The sequence below is a fragment of the Sarcophilus harrisii genome, chromosome 3 (genome assembly GCF_902635505.1).
Source record: "Sarcophilus harrisii chromosome 3, mSarHar1.11, whole genome shotgun sequence".
NCBI classification, from domain to species: Eukaryota; Metazoa; Chordata; class Mammalia; order Dasyuromorphia; family Dasyuridae; genus Sarcophilus; species Sarcophilus harrisii.
Genome location: NC_045428.1, coordinates 286,207,291 through 286,222,888, shown reverse-complemented (window position 1 = coordinate 286,222,888; position 15,598 = coordinate 286,207,291). Strand labels below are relative to the sequence as shown.

At 35.1% G+C, this 15,598-nt stretch overlaps 1 protein-coding gene across 11 annotated transcripts in view; it reads right to left on the bottom strand.

Moving 5' to 3' along the window:
* Nucleotides 1-15,598, bottom strand: part of BBX (BBX high mobility group box domain containing) — a 350,166-nt gene that overhangs the window by 247,335 nt on the left and 87,233 nt on the right. For 2 of the 11 annotated variants that reach the window (XM_031959624.1, XM_031959625.1), the window contains exon 1: nucleotides 1,515-1,737. The exons of 7 other annotated variants lie outside the window; for them this stretch is intronic. In XM_031959624.1, coding sequence (XP_031815484.1) covers nucleotides 1,515-1,601 — 87 coding nt within the window. In that variant the 5' untranslated portion in view covers nucleotides 1,602-1,737. Of the gene's footprint in view, nucleotides 1-1,514; nucleotides 1,738-13,270; nucleotides 14,723-15,598 lie in introns of those variants that run through there. 2 more of the 11 variants (XM_023498947.2, XM_031959623.1) reach the window with 2 other exon arrangements.

Genomic DNA, 15,598 nt, shown 5'->3' with positions numbered 1-15,598 from the left:
TGAAGAACCCTGACTATCCCTGTATCAATAATATTTCTAAATGGAAGGGAAAGGAGAAATCCCTAGTGTTTCATTTTGTCCAAAATGCTTAAAGTCAAAGGCTTCCACTATATTACACCAGGAATAAAAATTAATTCCATCCATGGATTCCCAACCAACCCGTCTCCTATCCTAACCTAAACCCAGCATGTAAACTACAAAAGTACTGTGATATTCAATACTGGAGGGCCAGAAATCCTTTATCTACTTCATAACACTCAATCAGCTCCATACTGAAATTCCCAACTGATGAGAACTTTTCCTTTTGAAAATCCATAGTAATATTTCTTAAATGCTATCAAGATATTCTAATTTATATCTTCAAGGATGCAGTTTAAATCCCCTTTCTTCTGTTCCATCCTTACTGTATATTAAAAGTAGTTTTATATCATCATCTTTGTAATCATATATATCATCAATACCCACTGGACTACAGAATACTAATCCATTTGATGCATATACCATGAACTCATTCATTCATCAAACATTTATTTTCTTCAGATATTTGAGGGCCTCTGGAATGAATGAAGAACTGGTCTGGAAGACAAGATGATCTGGATTCAAATCTCATCTCTGACAAATACTAGCTATGTGACTTTGGATGAATCACTTATCTCTCAGTGACCTACAGAATTATCTAAGGTTACAACTTGTAGAAAGTATGTCCACCAATTTTGGCATAGGGAGTCACAGGTTCCTGTGATAAATTAAGCTAAGGTATCATGAAAGCAGCTGGGTAATATGGTGCTAATCAATGTTCTGAACCTGATAATCAAGCAAAGAAAATTTCCAAGGATCTAAAGCAGTGGAGAGGACCATCACCAAGAAGCACTTCAGCTAGTAAAGTCCAAAAGCTGATGTTCCAAGAAGGTGATTTGGCATAATGCCCTAAGGTACACAAGCTAACAGCTCATAATCTTCTATCAAAGTTCTTTTTATCCAAGGAAACTCATTAGACAAACTAAAGAGTTTTATTTAGGAGAATTCTTACCTCAACTCGCATTGGGATTTTCATTGTGAAGAGGAATTTGCTTGGTGGGCATTTTACATGTGGACAATGGTAGGGAGAGAGCTTACATCATTTTTTTTGTTTAATTATGAAAGAAATACGAATAGAAAAATTCAAATGAATTTTAGAGTAACAAGCTATTGAGGCTGTGAATTCTAAGAATGACAAAACCATACAAATGTAACTTTTATTCATTTCTAAGATGATTTAAAGTGGAAGGGCTTTATTTCAAGAAATACTACTACATCTCCTAACAAAAAGAAAGTCATTGGGATACACCTAAGAGGGTGATGGAGAAGCCCTTGGTGGGCATGAGCAGGGAGAGCTATATCATCAGCAAAGAACTGTGAAGAGGAAACAGCATAAAGAATGTCATCTGAAATGTGTGTTTAGAAATCAAAGTAGAAGGAACACACCTTAAGAATACATAATAAATGAACACGTCAAGAGACAGCAGGTTCCCCACCTTACTGAGTGGACTCCCTTGAGAAAATTTACAAGACAACCTGGATAAGAAGCAAGGATAAGTTGTGATCATCATAGGAGGGATCATATACCTTTGATAATAATAGCTACTATTTATATAACATCAACTATGTGCCAGGTATTGTGCTAAGCATTCTGCAATTATTATGTCATTTGGTTCTCATAACAACCATAGGAGGTATTTACTATAATTATCCCCATTTTATAGATGAAGAAACTGAGGAAACTTAAGATTATGTACAGGGTCACATAGCTATCTGAGACCAGATTTGATTTCAGGTCTTCCTGTCTCCAGCCCCCAGCACTCTCTACACTGAACTACCTAGCTGCCCCCCATCAATGATTATAAAAGTATCAAAGACTCAAAAATATATTTCACAGATCTTCTCTTTTCTTACTTTTGAAACTTTATAAATCTGAAAATCTTTAAAAATAATGCTGTTAATAGAGGGAATTATAAGTATGACCTCATATTACAAACCAAAGGAGCGAATGGAATATGCTACTCTAAAAAGGAAAGAATATTGGGATCTGTTCCCTCAAATAATATACTCTGGAAAAAAAAGATGGACCTTCAATTAAAAGGGCAAAGGGAAGAGGGATGGGAGTTTCATAATGGATTGGTTTTTTGAAAAATATCTTAAAAGACATCTTTCTTCAGGGAAATGTCCTATTTCCCAGTACCACAAAAAACCTCAAAAAAGAGGCTGTATGGCTCTCTGGAGGTTGCTAACATCTAGGTGGAAAAGAGGAACTAGATCCAGTGAGGAAGGATAAAGAAACCTCAGGAGAGGTGAGTAGTGATGGAATGGGCAGGCAGTATGATTGGTCCTTGTCAAAATAGAGGGTAATTCTCACTATACAATCCTGCCTCCAAAAAATTGATTTTTCTAAGAGAAAGGCACAAATGAACAAGTTCCATCAAAAAAGTATATACAACTAAGAAAAGTATGGGAAAATGAGAGTTATATCTACAAATGTACTAATTGAGTACTGGGACAGAAAAGAACGCAACTTTCTTAGAAAAAGCCTTACTTTATATAAGGGACAGAGAATAGAAATAAAAGAAATGAGGAATGAATGAAGCATTTATTAGTCAGTTATCTCAAGCAGTCTTATGCTAAGCACTGGAGATACAAATAGAAAAGAGCAAGTTCTCAAGGAGCTCATGTTCTAATGATGGAGATGACAAATATGGAAAATTCCATCCAAAAGTCAATTAGAAAGGTCTTGCAGCCCTTAGAGTTCAGTGGCAAAGCTCACTGTAATGCCTCATCTTTAATGTCATTTCCACTGATATCTTATCTGTTTCTAAAGCTGAACCATGTGACAGTAGTACCAAGGTCTTTGGCAGTAAGAACTTTCTTCAGTACTTAGGGGACTCTGACGCCTGCAGAAATTGGCAGGTCCCAACTCCATAGGGGTTGCCTCCAAGAATGATGGTTAAGGGCAGGGCACCAGACTGGAAGTATTACTATTCGTAGTAGTGCCACGGTCAGGGCTCTGGGCTATCTCCATCGGGGACTGATGACTATAAAATGTCATTATATATTATATTATAATTACATATAAAGAACAGAATTCAAAACAGACTTCATAGTGTAGTGAACTCCATTTTTTAGTCAAGACTTGAAAACCACCTTCTTGAAGGGAAAGTTTCAAACAGGATTTATGATTTAGGTAATTATTAGACTAAATGACTTCTGAGCTTGTTCCCAAATCTAAGATTCCAAATGTCTTTGAAAAGTAGGATATGTTGTCATAAGGACAGGGAAAATTTTTGTTTTACTTCAGCAGCCTATATTTCTGCAAATCTTTTGTTAGTTGGAATTTTAAACTGTACTGCTATGTGCACAAATACTTAATCTTCGGTATTTAAGTATTCATATTGCCTAATAATTTAAGTTTTCAATTGATTTTCAAAAGAGATTCTTAATTGGAGGGCAGCTAGGTGACACAGTGGATAAAGTGCCAGCCCTGGAATTAAGAGGATCTGAGTTCAAATCTTGCCTCAGACACTCTATGTGTGACCCTGGGCAAGTCACTTTACTCTGTTTACCTCAATTTCATCATCTGTAAAAATGAGCTGAAGAAGGAAATAGGAAACCCCTAATGGGGTCATGAAGGGCTGGATATGACTAATAGACTAAAACAACAATAATAGCATACTTAATTAGACATAAGAATTCTCTCAAACATTCTAAAATAACCTAGGAATGGCACATCTTAACTGAACAATTTCCAAATCTCCACAGTTGTACTTCTATCAATAGGAGATCCAGTGCAGTGACTGGATACCATTACTGAGAAGCATTAAGGAAGTACTGCATGTCAAATAAGGACTTTTCTGGAAGGAATTCACTTTTGACATTCAATTGAAGTCAAAGGACTACAAGACTAGGTAAGATACAAGTCTGAAATTTCCTAAGTCATAAAGCAATGTTTTTTTTAGTTTTACTAAGTCAAAAGGGACACTAAAAACCTATTAACCCAGGGCAGAAGGTACAATGACACTGTCAGCAGAGATGAGAAATGGCACAATCATTCTAAAAAGCAGTTTGAAATGATATTTAAAAATTAGTAATATGTTTTTACCCTTTGACCCAGAAAACCTTATGCTTCAAATGACCCAAAAAAGGTCAGAGACAGAAGGGAAAAAAAAGGTTCCATATATACTAAATTAGACAGGTAGGTGGCTCAATAGACCTTGAATCAGGAAATTTAGCCTCAGAAACTTACTAGCTGTGTGCCCCTGAGTAAGTCACTTAACCCTCTTTGCCTCAGTTTCCTCTTCTGTAAAATGAGGTCGGGAAGGAAATGGCAAACCTGTCCAGTATCTTTATCAAGAAAATCCTAAATAGGATCACAATGAGTTGATGAGTGACTGAATAACAAGCACTAACAAATATACTGAGTATTAATTGGAGCACTTTATCTGGTAGTAAAAACTAGGGGAAAAAAGATATCCATTGATTGGGGAATGGATAAACATCCTGTGTTACATGAAAGGGATAGAATATAGCTATACCTTAAGAAATGACTACTATGAAGAATTCAGAGAAGCATAAGAAGATTTATGTGAACTGAGAAAAGAGGGAAGTAAGAAGAACCAGGAAAATCGTAACAATATAACTGAACTACAATAATGCAATGTAACTAAATAACAAACTAAAAGAACAAAAATTAAGATAACAAAAAGGTTAATTTTCTGTAATTACAATGACCAATCTACACCTAAAGATGAGTTGAAAGAATGCATCTCCTTTTCTTCATTATAAAGGCAACAGAATATGCATTTGAAATATTGCATATTTTGTTAAATACCATTAATTGTGCCCATTGGTTTTTGCCGGTTTATTTGGTTTTTTTTTTTCCACTGTTGATACAAAAGGAAGGTTCATTGAATATATAATAGAAAAAGAATATGTCAGAAATTAACATATTTAAAAAACATCAATACAATGGATTAAATTATTAACTTATTTAGGAATTTACTATAGGAAACAAAGTTTGAACAGATGAAGAAGAGTTTCCTTCTGGTTCTTGATAAGAGAAGCATAAGGAGGCCAGGAAGAGAAAATCCAGTGGTACCTGCCATGGGACAAAAGAATCAGGAGAGTTGAGGAGGAGTGGTGCAGGGTAATGACTGCCTCCAGAAGCAAAGATGAAAAAGAGATGACTCAGTGAAAGAGGAGAATAGCTAAAACAGACCAGGACAGGCTTATGTTTCATTTAAGGCCAAGGTTACCTATTACTACCTTTAAGGATTCTTACAACTTGCTAACTTTCCTCTTTTGTTAACCTTAAGTCACATCCGTTTTCCAAAAAAGCAAAAACTCTTGAGAATCTTAAAAAAAACGGTTGGTTATGTGCTTGTTTCAAAGGCAGTATAATGGGAGAAATTGGAAACCTGCCTCCCTATTCAGCAGTAAATCTGAATTAAAGGATAATAGGTAGAAGAAAGAGTGGTGAAAGAGATGGAAAGAAATCAATAAAGAGTTACACAAGGACAGAAAACCTATTTTATTTTTTTTATTTCTCCTAGTAATGTTTCTATATACAACAGACAATTAAATGCATATATGCATGTATGTACGTATGTATGAATGAGGTAGAGAAGAATCATTCTCTGGACAAAAAATGTTTCCCCAAACCTGCTTCTACTTATATCACAAAAATATTAGTTAAAAAGAAAATTACATCAAATGTAATCTAATACAGAATCAAATCCATTAATAGCATTTTTGAGTGATTATTATTATTATATATGCTAGGCAGATACAAAGATAAAAGTGAAAGAATCCTTGCTCTCAAGGCTCTTACACTCGACTAGGGAAGACAATATACACAGACATATGCAAACAGTTATATGATAACTAGGATTGGGGGTGGTAATAGCTGCTTGAGGAACCAAGAAGAACCTCATTCAAAAAAATGGTGCTTAAGCAGAACCTTAAAAGAAAAGAGGAATTCCAAGAGATGGAGGTGAGACTGCAGACACAAAAGACAACCAGTGGAGGGGAGCAATGTGTAATAATGCTAGAATAGAAGGAAGGAGCCAGGATATGAAGAATTTTAAATTCCAAACAAAGAGAAGTGTTTATATTGCATCACACACTTCTCTCTCTTGGCTCCAATACTGACTCTGGATTTTTCCACCTCTTCTCCAACAAATGGACTTCTCCATCCCTGTGGCCTCCTCCTCTGATTAGTGACTTTTTGCAGACCAGTTACAGACTATCAATGTTCACTTTTCTCCTACGTCAATTCCTGACTTTCTAGACTTTTTCACCTTGTCTTTGAATGTGCATCACTCTGCCCCTCTAACCTTTTCCAGTTCTCTTTCATGTTTTGGTTCTTCTCCAATAAAATATAAGTTTATTGGGCATAGAGATTGCCTTTTTGTTTTTTAAAAATGTGTATGTATTCCTAGAATTTAGTACAATGCCCGGCATATAATAAATACTTAGTGTTAATGTGGGCAGCTAGATGGCACAGCAGATAGAGCCCCAGGCCTGGAATCAGGAGGACTCATCCTTCTGAGTTCAAATCTAGCTTCTAAAACTTATTAGCTTTGTGACCCTGGGCAAGTAACTTAAACTTTGTTGCCTTAGTTTTCTTATTTGTAAAATGAGCTGGAGAAGAAAATAGCAATCCAGTTTAGTATCTTTCCCAAGAAAACTCCAAATGAGTAGAATCCTAAGACTTAAAGGACCTAATAACAACAACAATAAAATGTTTTCCTATCAGTTTAGAAGTAAAAGGAAGACACTGGCATTTATTAGGGAGTGGGCATGTGGTCAAGTCTGGACTATGGGAAAATCACTTTGGTAGTTGTAGGGAATATGGATTGGAGTAAAAAAAGACTTGAAGCAGAAAGACCAATTAGGAAGTGAAGGCCATAATTCAGTCAAGAAGTGATGAGGGCCTAACCAGTGTAGCTGTATAAGTGAAGAGAAGACAATATATATGAGAGATGTGTAGATAGAAATGACAAGATAGATAACTGATGGAATAACCAAACTGCATACATCTGAGAGACTTCAGGCAAAGAAAGATAAGGAGTTGGATTTTGAGTTAGTGGAAGTGACAAAGGGAGGTCAGATCCTTGGTTCAAAGGCAGGAAAAATGGTTGCTTAAGATCAGCGAGTGCTCAGGTTATCTGTGTAGATATTTTTTATTATTCATAGGTAGGTAAAAGCAGAACAGTTCTTTCCATGATTTATAGAATTTTTTTTAAAAAGCAAATTCATTATAAAGGAAGCTTCATGCTCAGACGACCTATAAATTAAGGAGTCACTTTATTCTACTCCCAACTTATACAGAGCTACAGTTAACATTCAACAACAGTCTCAGAAATAACCTAAAAAATTCAGCAGAGAATGAAGTATCAATATGTACAGTTTTGTTTCTGTACAGACTGTTTAGAGACAATATAGAGACCATACTAGCTGCACTGAAGTAGTCCAAGCCAGAAAGGCCATAGCCACAGTGAGATCCTCCCAATGAAACTATGGTATTTAAATTCTAATTCTAATGAGTTTGAGGATCTCATTATTACAATTATCTACTCTATAAGCATAGACAACAATATAGCCATGCATTTTCATCCTGTGTAAATTTTATCAATTTCCCCACAAATCTTCCATTAAAGTATCTACCCAGTAAAATGGAGTTCTTCTCCTTAAGTTTCTAAACAACCCATGAAGCTTCAGAGTGCCTTTGTCCATCTGTTATTTTTTCCACTGTGTCGAGCTCCCCTCCTTTCTAGTCATATATTTCCTGAATGCTAACTTTCATGTCACATCACAAGGACAAGTCCCCATAACTATGCCATCCTTACATTAACAACATATCTCTCCATTGATCTTTGGACCACCTAAAATTTTTATTCTCCAGAGAGAGGGAGGCTCTGAGTCATAGCCACATAGAAGCAACAGAAGAATGGCGGTAATACAAAGATAGGTTTCTGTGTCAGGGAGCATCCCAGGGTTAAGGAAAGTACCATTTCCCAAATGCAATCTGCCTGACACTCTTTTCCTCCTATTCAATTCCCTGGCCAACTGCCTGTGCCCACAAGTTGCTTGAAGAAGCAGCCAAAAGTACAAGATATCTGAATAGATGGATTAACTCAATAGGTTGTGCAAACAATTGTGGGAAGCCCTATCTGGTAGTCTATTATTCCTCACAAAACTATCTTGTGGTTATTTTATTTTGTATATATTTACATTTCATTTTTATTTTTGTATTTTCAGTGCCTAGCAGTGAGCACAATACACATAGTAGGGATAGGGCTTGTATCTGTAATTTCACTTGTATGGGTTGTGAAAAGTCCTTCAAACAATTAGATCAGTGCTTCCAATTTAACAATAGTCCCAGAAAGTTGGGGGGGAAGAGAGAGGGATGGAGAGGAAGGAATAAGTGTTGTTATAGCACTATGTGCCAGCCATTGTACTGTTTTTTAATACATTTTTAATGTATATATTTTATTAAATTATATTTAGTGTATATATTATATATATATGTATATACAATGTGTATATATAACACATTACATATAATGTATATATAGTATATATATTTTTTAATTTTATACATTTTTAAGAATATCTCATTGAGTCTTACATCCACTTAACTCTGCCTGTAAACTGTAAAACCGAAGTATAGAATCCAGTCGGATGTAAGACTCAATGAGATATTCTTAAAAGTGATTTGTCCAGAGTCACACAGCTAGACAATATCCAAAGCCAAGCTTGATCTCAGATTTTCCTGACTCCAGACCTATTTACTTAGCTGCCTCTAGCAGGGGTCTTCAAACTACAGCCCGCGGGCCAGATGCAGCAGTTGAGGACGATTATGCCCCTCACCCAGGGCTATGAAGTTTCTTTATTTAAAGGCCCAAAAAACAAAGTTTTTTGTTTTTATTATAGTCCAGCCTTCCAACAGTCAGAGTCACTGAACTGGCCCCCTATTTAAACAGTTTGAGGACCCCTGCTAGAGCAATGACAAACCACTAGTACAAATCAGACTACAGACTTGAATTTCCTTTAGTTCTTCATTAAGATCTACAAGAATTTACAGAATAAAAACCTAATTCCTATAACCTTAACATTTCCTTAAAAACAGTGTTCTACAAGTTAATTAGCAAAGGATCAAGAATTTTACATTACACAACAAAAGTGTTCAACTCAAATAGAAATTATAGCCATTCAATAGTACTAGAGACCTCATATTAGCTTGGAGAATCACATAGTAACATTTTATCTATCTTAATTGTATTTTTATTTATTGTTAAATATTTGCCTATTACATTTTAATCTGGTTCAGGTCATACTCAGCAGAACACATGTTTAACAGGTGATGCTTAAGGGCACATTAAAGAATGCCTATTGTTTGTTTTATTTTTATAGAAATTAAACTCTCGTTTTTACTTCGTTTCTACTCCCTCCCCAGGCCCCATATTTAAATAACAGCCTCTATTACAGGGGAATCTATGTGGCACAGATGATATGAGTACAAGGCGTAAATTAAGGAAGCCAGATCTTTCTGAGTTCAAATCTGGCTTTTGATACTAGCTCTGTGACTCTGGACAAGTCATTTAACCTTATCTGCCTCAGATTCCTCATCTGTCAAATGAGTTGGAGAAGGTAATGGCAGAGCACTCCAGCATCTCTGCTAAAAGCACTCCAAATGGGCTCACAAAGTGTCAGACGTGACTAAAACAGATGAACAACAACAAAGCTATTTTTTCTTCCCTTGGCTTTCAATTAACCTTAATTCTATTTTACTATTATCTCATAATTTTGTGAGACAATATAAAGTCTTTAATAACAGCAGGGGACTAAGTAACTACTGACATGTGTGATTTTACCTGTCACTTAACCATGCATTTCTCATCATAAATTAAGACTCAACCTATGTTATGATATCACTCTTCCAAGTCCACCTGTAACCTAAGTAACACAAATGAATTCTATTGAACACTTTGGGGTTCTTAGAGATGCTCACTTAATTGATAGGGATAAGATTAGCAACCAAAACTGTGGTTTCATTAGGTATATGGAATTATCATATCAAGAAACCTGCTAATGCACCTTTTCTACAACTTATGGTCTCATTTGCCTAGCTGCCCAGAACACTGAAATTAAGCGACTGGCCCCAAGTCACTATATGTCAGATGCAGACCTCAAATCCCATTTCTTCCCGATTTTGAAACCATCTATCTATTCATTACTCCATATTCATCTAATAAGAGATAAATACGGTTCTAAGAGTTTCAACTAGAATATATTTTCTTTAAGATCAAAGTTCATAATGATTTTTTTTAATCTATGTGCTGGAATCATAGAACCCTAGATTCAACAGATTAAATAAATCATCAAAAAGCAGTTTAGGGCAGTAGAAATAGTGCTGGAGTTAGAAAAGACTAGAGTTGAATCCTGCCCCTAACACTAAATCAGCTCCTCTCCGCAATAGCTTCCTTATCCTTAAATGTACAGCAACAAGACCGTGTAGCGCATCTCCTTGCTAGTATTTTGTGAGGATCAACACAAATAAAGGGCTTTGTAAACCTTAAAATATAATAGGACTTTTGTTTTTGAATCTCTAGCACCTAGCATAGTGCCTATCATACAGCAGGTACTTAATAAATAAAATGAAATATCAGATTGGTTGGAGCTACAAATAGTAACAATCATTTTTCAGATAAAAAAAAATTGAGACAGAGCAGAAAAGTGATTTCCTGTAGTCAAGGACCTAGTTAACTAAGAAAGTTGGTGCTGCTGTGACAGCAGCTGTTATTAGTACAATGCTAGGAAGGGGTTAATAAAATGTTTACTTAATTTCAAAAATTAGTACAGTACAGTACAGTACAATTTCAAAAAGAAACTAGTACAGTAAAAACCTTGGTTAAATGTAACAGTTGAGGAATGAGTAATTCCAGTTAACTTTTCTCACAAACCCTTTTTGTCCCAATCCTTATTGTTGAAAACCTTTCAAAAAAATTAATTCACTTATTTGTCTAAGTAAAGCATATACACATAACAAAATTATTCGTTGGTGATTAAAAATCTTGCATGGTTTCTGGGATAACATTTGGAATGTCATTTTTCATAGTACTCTACTGAAAATGCTGGAATTCAGATAGTGCTAAACACAGGATGGGCCCCAGGAAGTTGCTTTTTAAAAACTTCAAAGTCCTGATATCTTTTTTTTTTTTTTTTAAGACAGTAGAGGGAGGGGGAGAGGAGAAAAGCTTCTTCTTCCAAAAGCCAAATGTGAAAAAAACTAAATCTAGTTCATTGAGGTTTTATTAGTTTTCTATAAAAACCCAAATTTTTCTATAGCTATAGTAATCACTTTTAAAATCTGTTTGTTTTTTTTTCACGAATTTTCCCTTTTACTAAGGGAATTTTTACTAAGACAATGGAGGCTCAAGAGAAATCCTTAAAAAATTAATGACAAATTGCCAAATTGGGGTAAATAGAATCTTTTAGGCATATTGCAAGTACAAGTTAAAGAAGGTATAACTAGATAACATTTGATCTGAATAAAATCTCAGTATGAATCATAAGCTTAAGATAAGGCAAAAGGGTGATATGGTTTAAGGTATTTTATGGGAGGGAGAGTATTCAAGACTGAAATGAAAATCATTCTCCTCTTCTCTGGCCAGACAACATCTGGAATACTGATTTAGGTGTCACTAATTTACAAGACAGTGATTGCCTAGAACAGGTTCAGAGTAGAACCACCACCATGCCACATGAAAATCAACAGAAGATAATAGAGACATTTATCCCAGAGAAGAAAAAAACATAATTGTTTTCAAGTTATCTCAAGGACTGTCATGTGAAAGACAGCTTAAACTTGTTCTGCTTATTCCAAGAGGGTAGAATTAAGAGCAACAGGTAGAAGATTTCAATATGATATAAGAATATACTTCCTAACAATTAGGAATGGCCAAAAAAAAAAAAAAAAAATTGAATGGGCTGCCTTGCTAAATAGTGGGCTCCTACTTTTTGGAGGCCCTTGAAATGCCACCTGTTGGCTATACTGTAAAGCAGACTCTTGTTCAGATTTAATTAATGGCCTCTGGGGAACCTAAGATTCTCATTTCCCCAAACTCTTTGGGCAGGGTAATGGTAGGAGGTAGAAAAGAGAGGGAGAAGTTTAAAAAAAAAAAGCCACTTTGTATCTTAAGACATTTGTTAGATTAAGAGCGACTTTTAGAGAAAAAACTATAAATAAAGAGCTTGATCTTTCTTTCTCCTTTACATAAAACTAACTTTTAGCAGAATATGACTTTCAAAATGAAGGGGAAAATTTACTTCTGAAAAGTTCTTGGGCTGCTTTTGTGGAGCTGATACTTTAAACTCACACCGAATCTACTGAATCCTTTTCAAGTATTCTCTCTAAAATTGATAGTTTATTTTCTACATATGCCCCCAAATTCCTTGTATAATTAACATATTTTTCTACTTTTAGAGATCAGTATTTCGCATAAATTCTTTATAAACTGAATAGGATGAAAGCATTTATATCTAAACCACTATTCTCTGCTTTTCTTTTGGTGTTATGTTTTTATCTCATAAAAAAATGTTACACTTTCCTACCATTCCTATCTCTTTTGGAGAGATAAACACACATCATATGTGCCAATTCCTTCAAGCTTGAAAATTATTTAAGGACAATGACATTGCATCAGAGAAGAATCTCTCTCTAAATTTTGGTGGCACTTAATTGAACATTCTATAACTTTAAAACTCTTCTCTAGATGAAAGAAAAGCACCAAATATTTCCATTCACTTTAGCCATCTGTCATTTGAAAAACTCCACATAACTACCCTGTGGGATTCCCTAGACTATGGGGTGCCAATAATTTATTTCTTTTGTCAGGTGACTCATAAATAATGAGTTAAGTATTAAAATTATTCTCCTGTTTACCGACATCACTATCCAAAAGGAACCTAGAAGAGTTCTATGGATTTGACGATAGGATATGACTTCACACCCCGGCTACAAGGAGGATTTCAGGAGTATGGTAGAAGTGTGGATCTTTTAACATTAGCTGGTTAACTGCACCGTGTCCCATGGAATGTTTGCCTTTTTTCCGATCAAAACCCTAGGGAGGGGGGAAAAAAAAAACACGAAGGCCTTAAACATGTCTGAGGAAATGCTAGGACTCACACGATCTGGAGAGCCACCATTCATCCACTTCTCAGTTATTCAAGCACATACCTCTTACAGAAATGTTTTCAGTGCAGCAGTCTACAGAGGTGGTTATAACACCGGCACGATGTGACAACAAACCTCATGATGATTTTGCCTTTTTTCCCCCAGCCTCTGTTTTTGTTTTTTTACCTTAACCAAGAAAAAAAGAAAAAGAAAAAGCCAATGCAAAACCCACAGCCGCCACCACCACAAAACCCGCTCCAGACTTATGAAAATAATTCTTTCAGTAAAGAACACTAGCTTTATAGAAACACAGCTTTCATGAAAAGCAGGAAGCTGATCTGAGCAGCAGAGAAAGAGCAGGGATGGGGCGGAGCAGAAAGGCACTGAGCTGGGGGAGAGCGAAGCAGTGACAATCCTGGTTGCATAGAGTTACTTATTGACAGTCTAGTCTAATATCATAGACTCAGGAACACGGGAGCAGAAGCTCTGCTATCTCCTTTTCTCTCTTTGAGAGATCTCAGTCCATTTGGTAAACTCATTGCACTCTTAAGAACGGGCCTGACAGCACCAGTCAGAGAGAGTCTTTATGCAGGGAAATGATGTAAGCTTCCCACCTCCCACCGGCCCCAGCTCTGCCAATCCACCTCAACTCTGACCTGTTAACACCCCTTCCTCCAATCCCTGGATTCTCGTGACTAAAGTCTACCAATCTTGCCAAACTGTGTTCTGATGTGGGGCATAAAGCATTCACTATGTATTCTAAGGGGGTCATAACTGGGTTACCAACAAATTTCAAAAGGAAAATGTCTTCAGAAATGGATTAAATAACCTGATTTCATAAAAACACTGTACACTCGAAAGGGAGTGGTGATGGTCAAAGTGGAACAATATGATGAAAGAATTTCAGTGACTCGAGTGACAAGAACACTGGAATGGGAATTAGGAAACCTTCATTTTAGTCCTGCCTCTGAGCCTCGATTTCCTGATATGGAAAACAAGAAGTCAAACTATTCTTTGATTCTCTTCAGTTCAATAATTTTATTATTATGAGAGAAACTCAAAAGAATTAGAACTAAGACAAAAATACCAAATAATACTTTTCAATCCATAATGAAAACCTACGACTTGAATTTCTGTATTTCTTTAAACTATTTGAGGTTCAGCCTTCAGATATCATCAGTGTTATAAGACTGGCAAATGTGAGCAGAACTGGTGAAAAGGATGATGGTGGAAAATTCTATAGACAGATCATGAGTAAACTTAAAAATAAGCAAGCAAGATAGAAAGAGACAGAGACAGAGAGAGAAAAAAAGAAAGTGAGAGAGAAGACAATTTAAGTAAGTGTTTATGCAATTATGATTTGGACTTGACTTACATGCCAAATAATCTTAATAAATTTAGTTTGGTCCAAAAATGAAATGTTTTATCTCTGTAGATGAAAATTTTTTTAAAAAGAAAGGAGCTGTTAAGAAAAAGTACTTCCACATTTAGAAAGAAGGAAGGAAGGCAGAGAGAGAGGAAGGAAGGAAGAAAGAAAAAAAAAGAAAAAGAAAATTCCTCATTAATAAAAGTCTGTAAAAAATCCAATAGAGAAGATGAAGAAATGAACAAAGAGGAAATAACTGAAAAGCAAGGCGGTTGACTTATATGACTATTCCACCTCTAGATCTATAATCCTATAATTAGACTTTCTTTCCCCTTTCTCCCAATATGAAGAGATCATAAAAATCTCCAGAGTTGTGTATACATGTTCAATAAAAGACTTGATATATATATATATATATGCATATATATATGCATATATATATATATCAAGTCTTTTATGCATATATATATGCATATATATATAAAAACAAATTAGAGCTCAAGAAACTCAAAAGAGCAAAAGAGAGAATGAATTATTTAAAAATAATGAAAAATCTTAGTATAAATCAATACAGCAAAAATACAAGCACTACTCAAATTATTCTATAGATTTTAAATCACACAAATCAAATTCTCAAAAAGATACTTAATAGAACATGACAAAATAGTATGAAAAATCATATAGAGGACAAACAAGTCAAATACTGAACAAATAAATGGTAGATAAGTTTTCAAGTAGCTAATGGAAAAAATATGATAATAATAAAAAGCACCACTAAAAAATAGAAGACGATTATACCTCTCACTAGGATGAGAAGAATAATTCTTAATCCAATGTAGAAAAGAGAGCATCATACATACATACATACATAAATGAAAGAATAAATGACTGCACATAGTTTATATATCCATATATAATTCTGTAATTTTTACAGAATCCTCTTTTACTTTATTAGTGCACATACAATAAGAAATGCTGCCTGAGGGGGAAAATCATTATATTAAGTATTTTGATAAAATATCCTA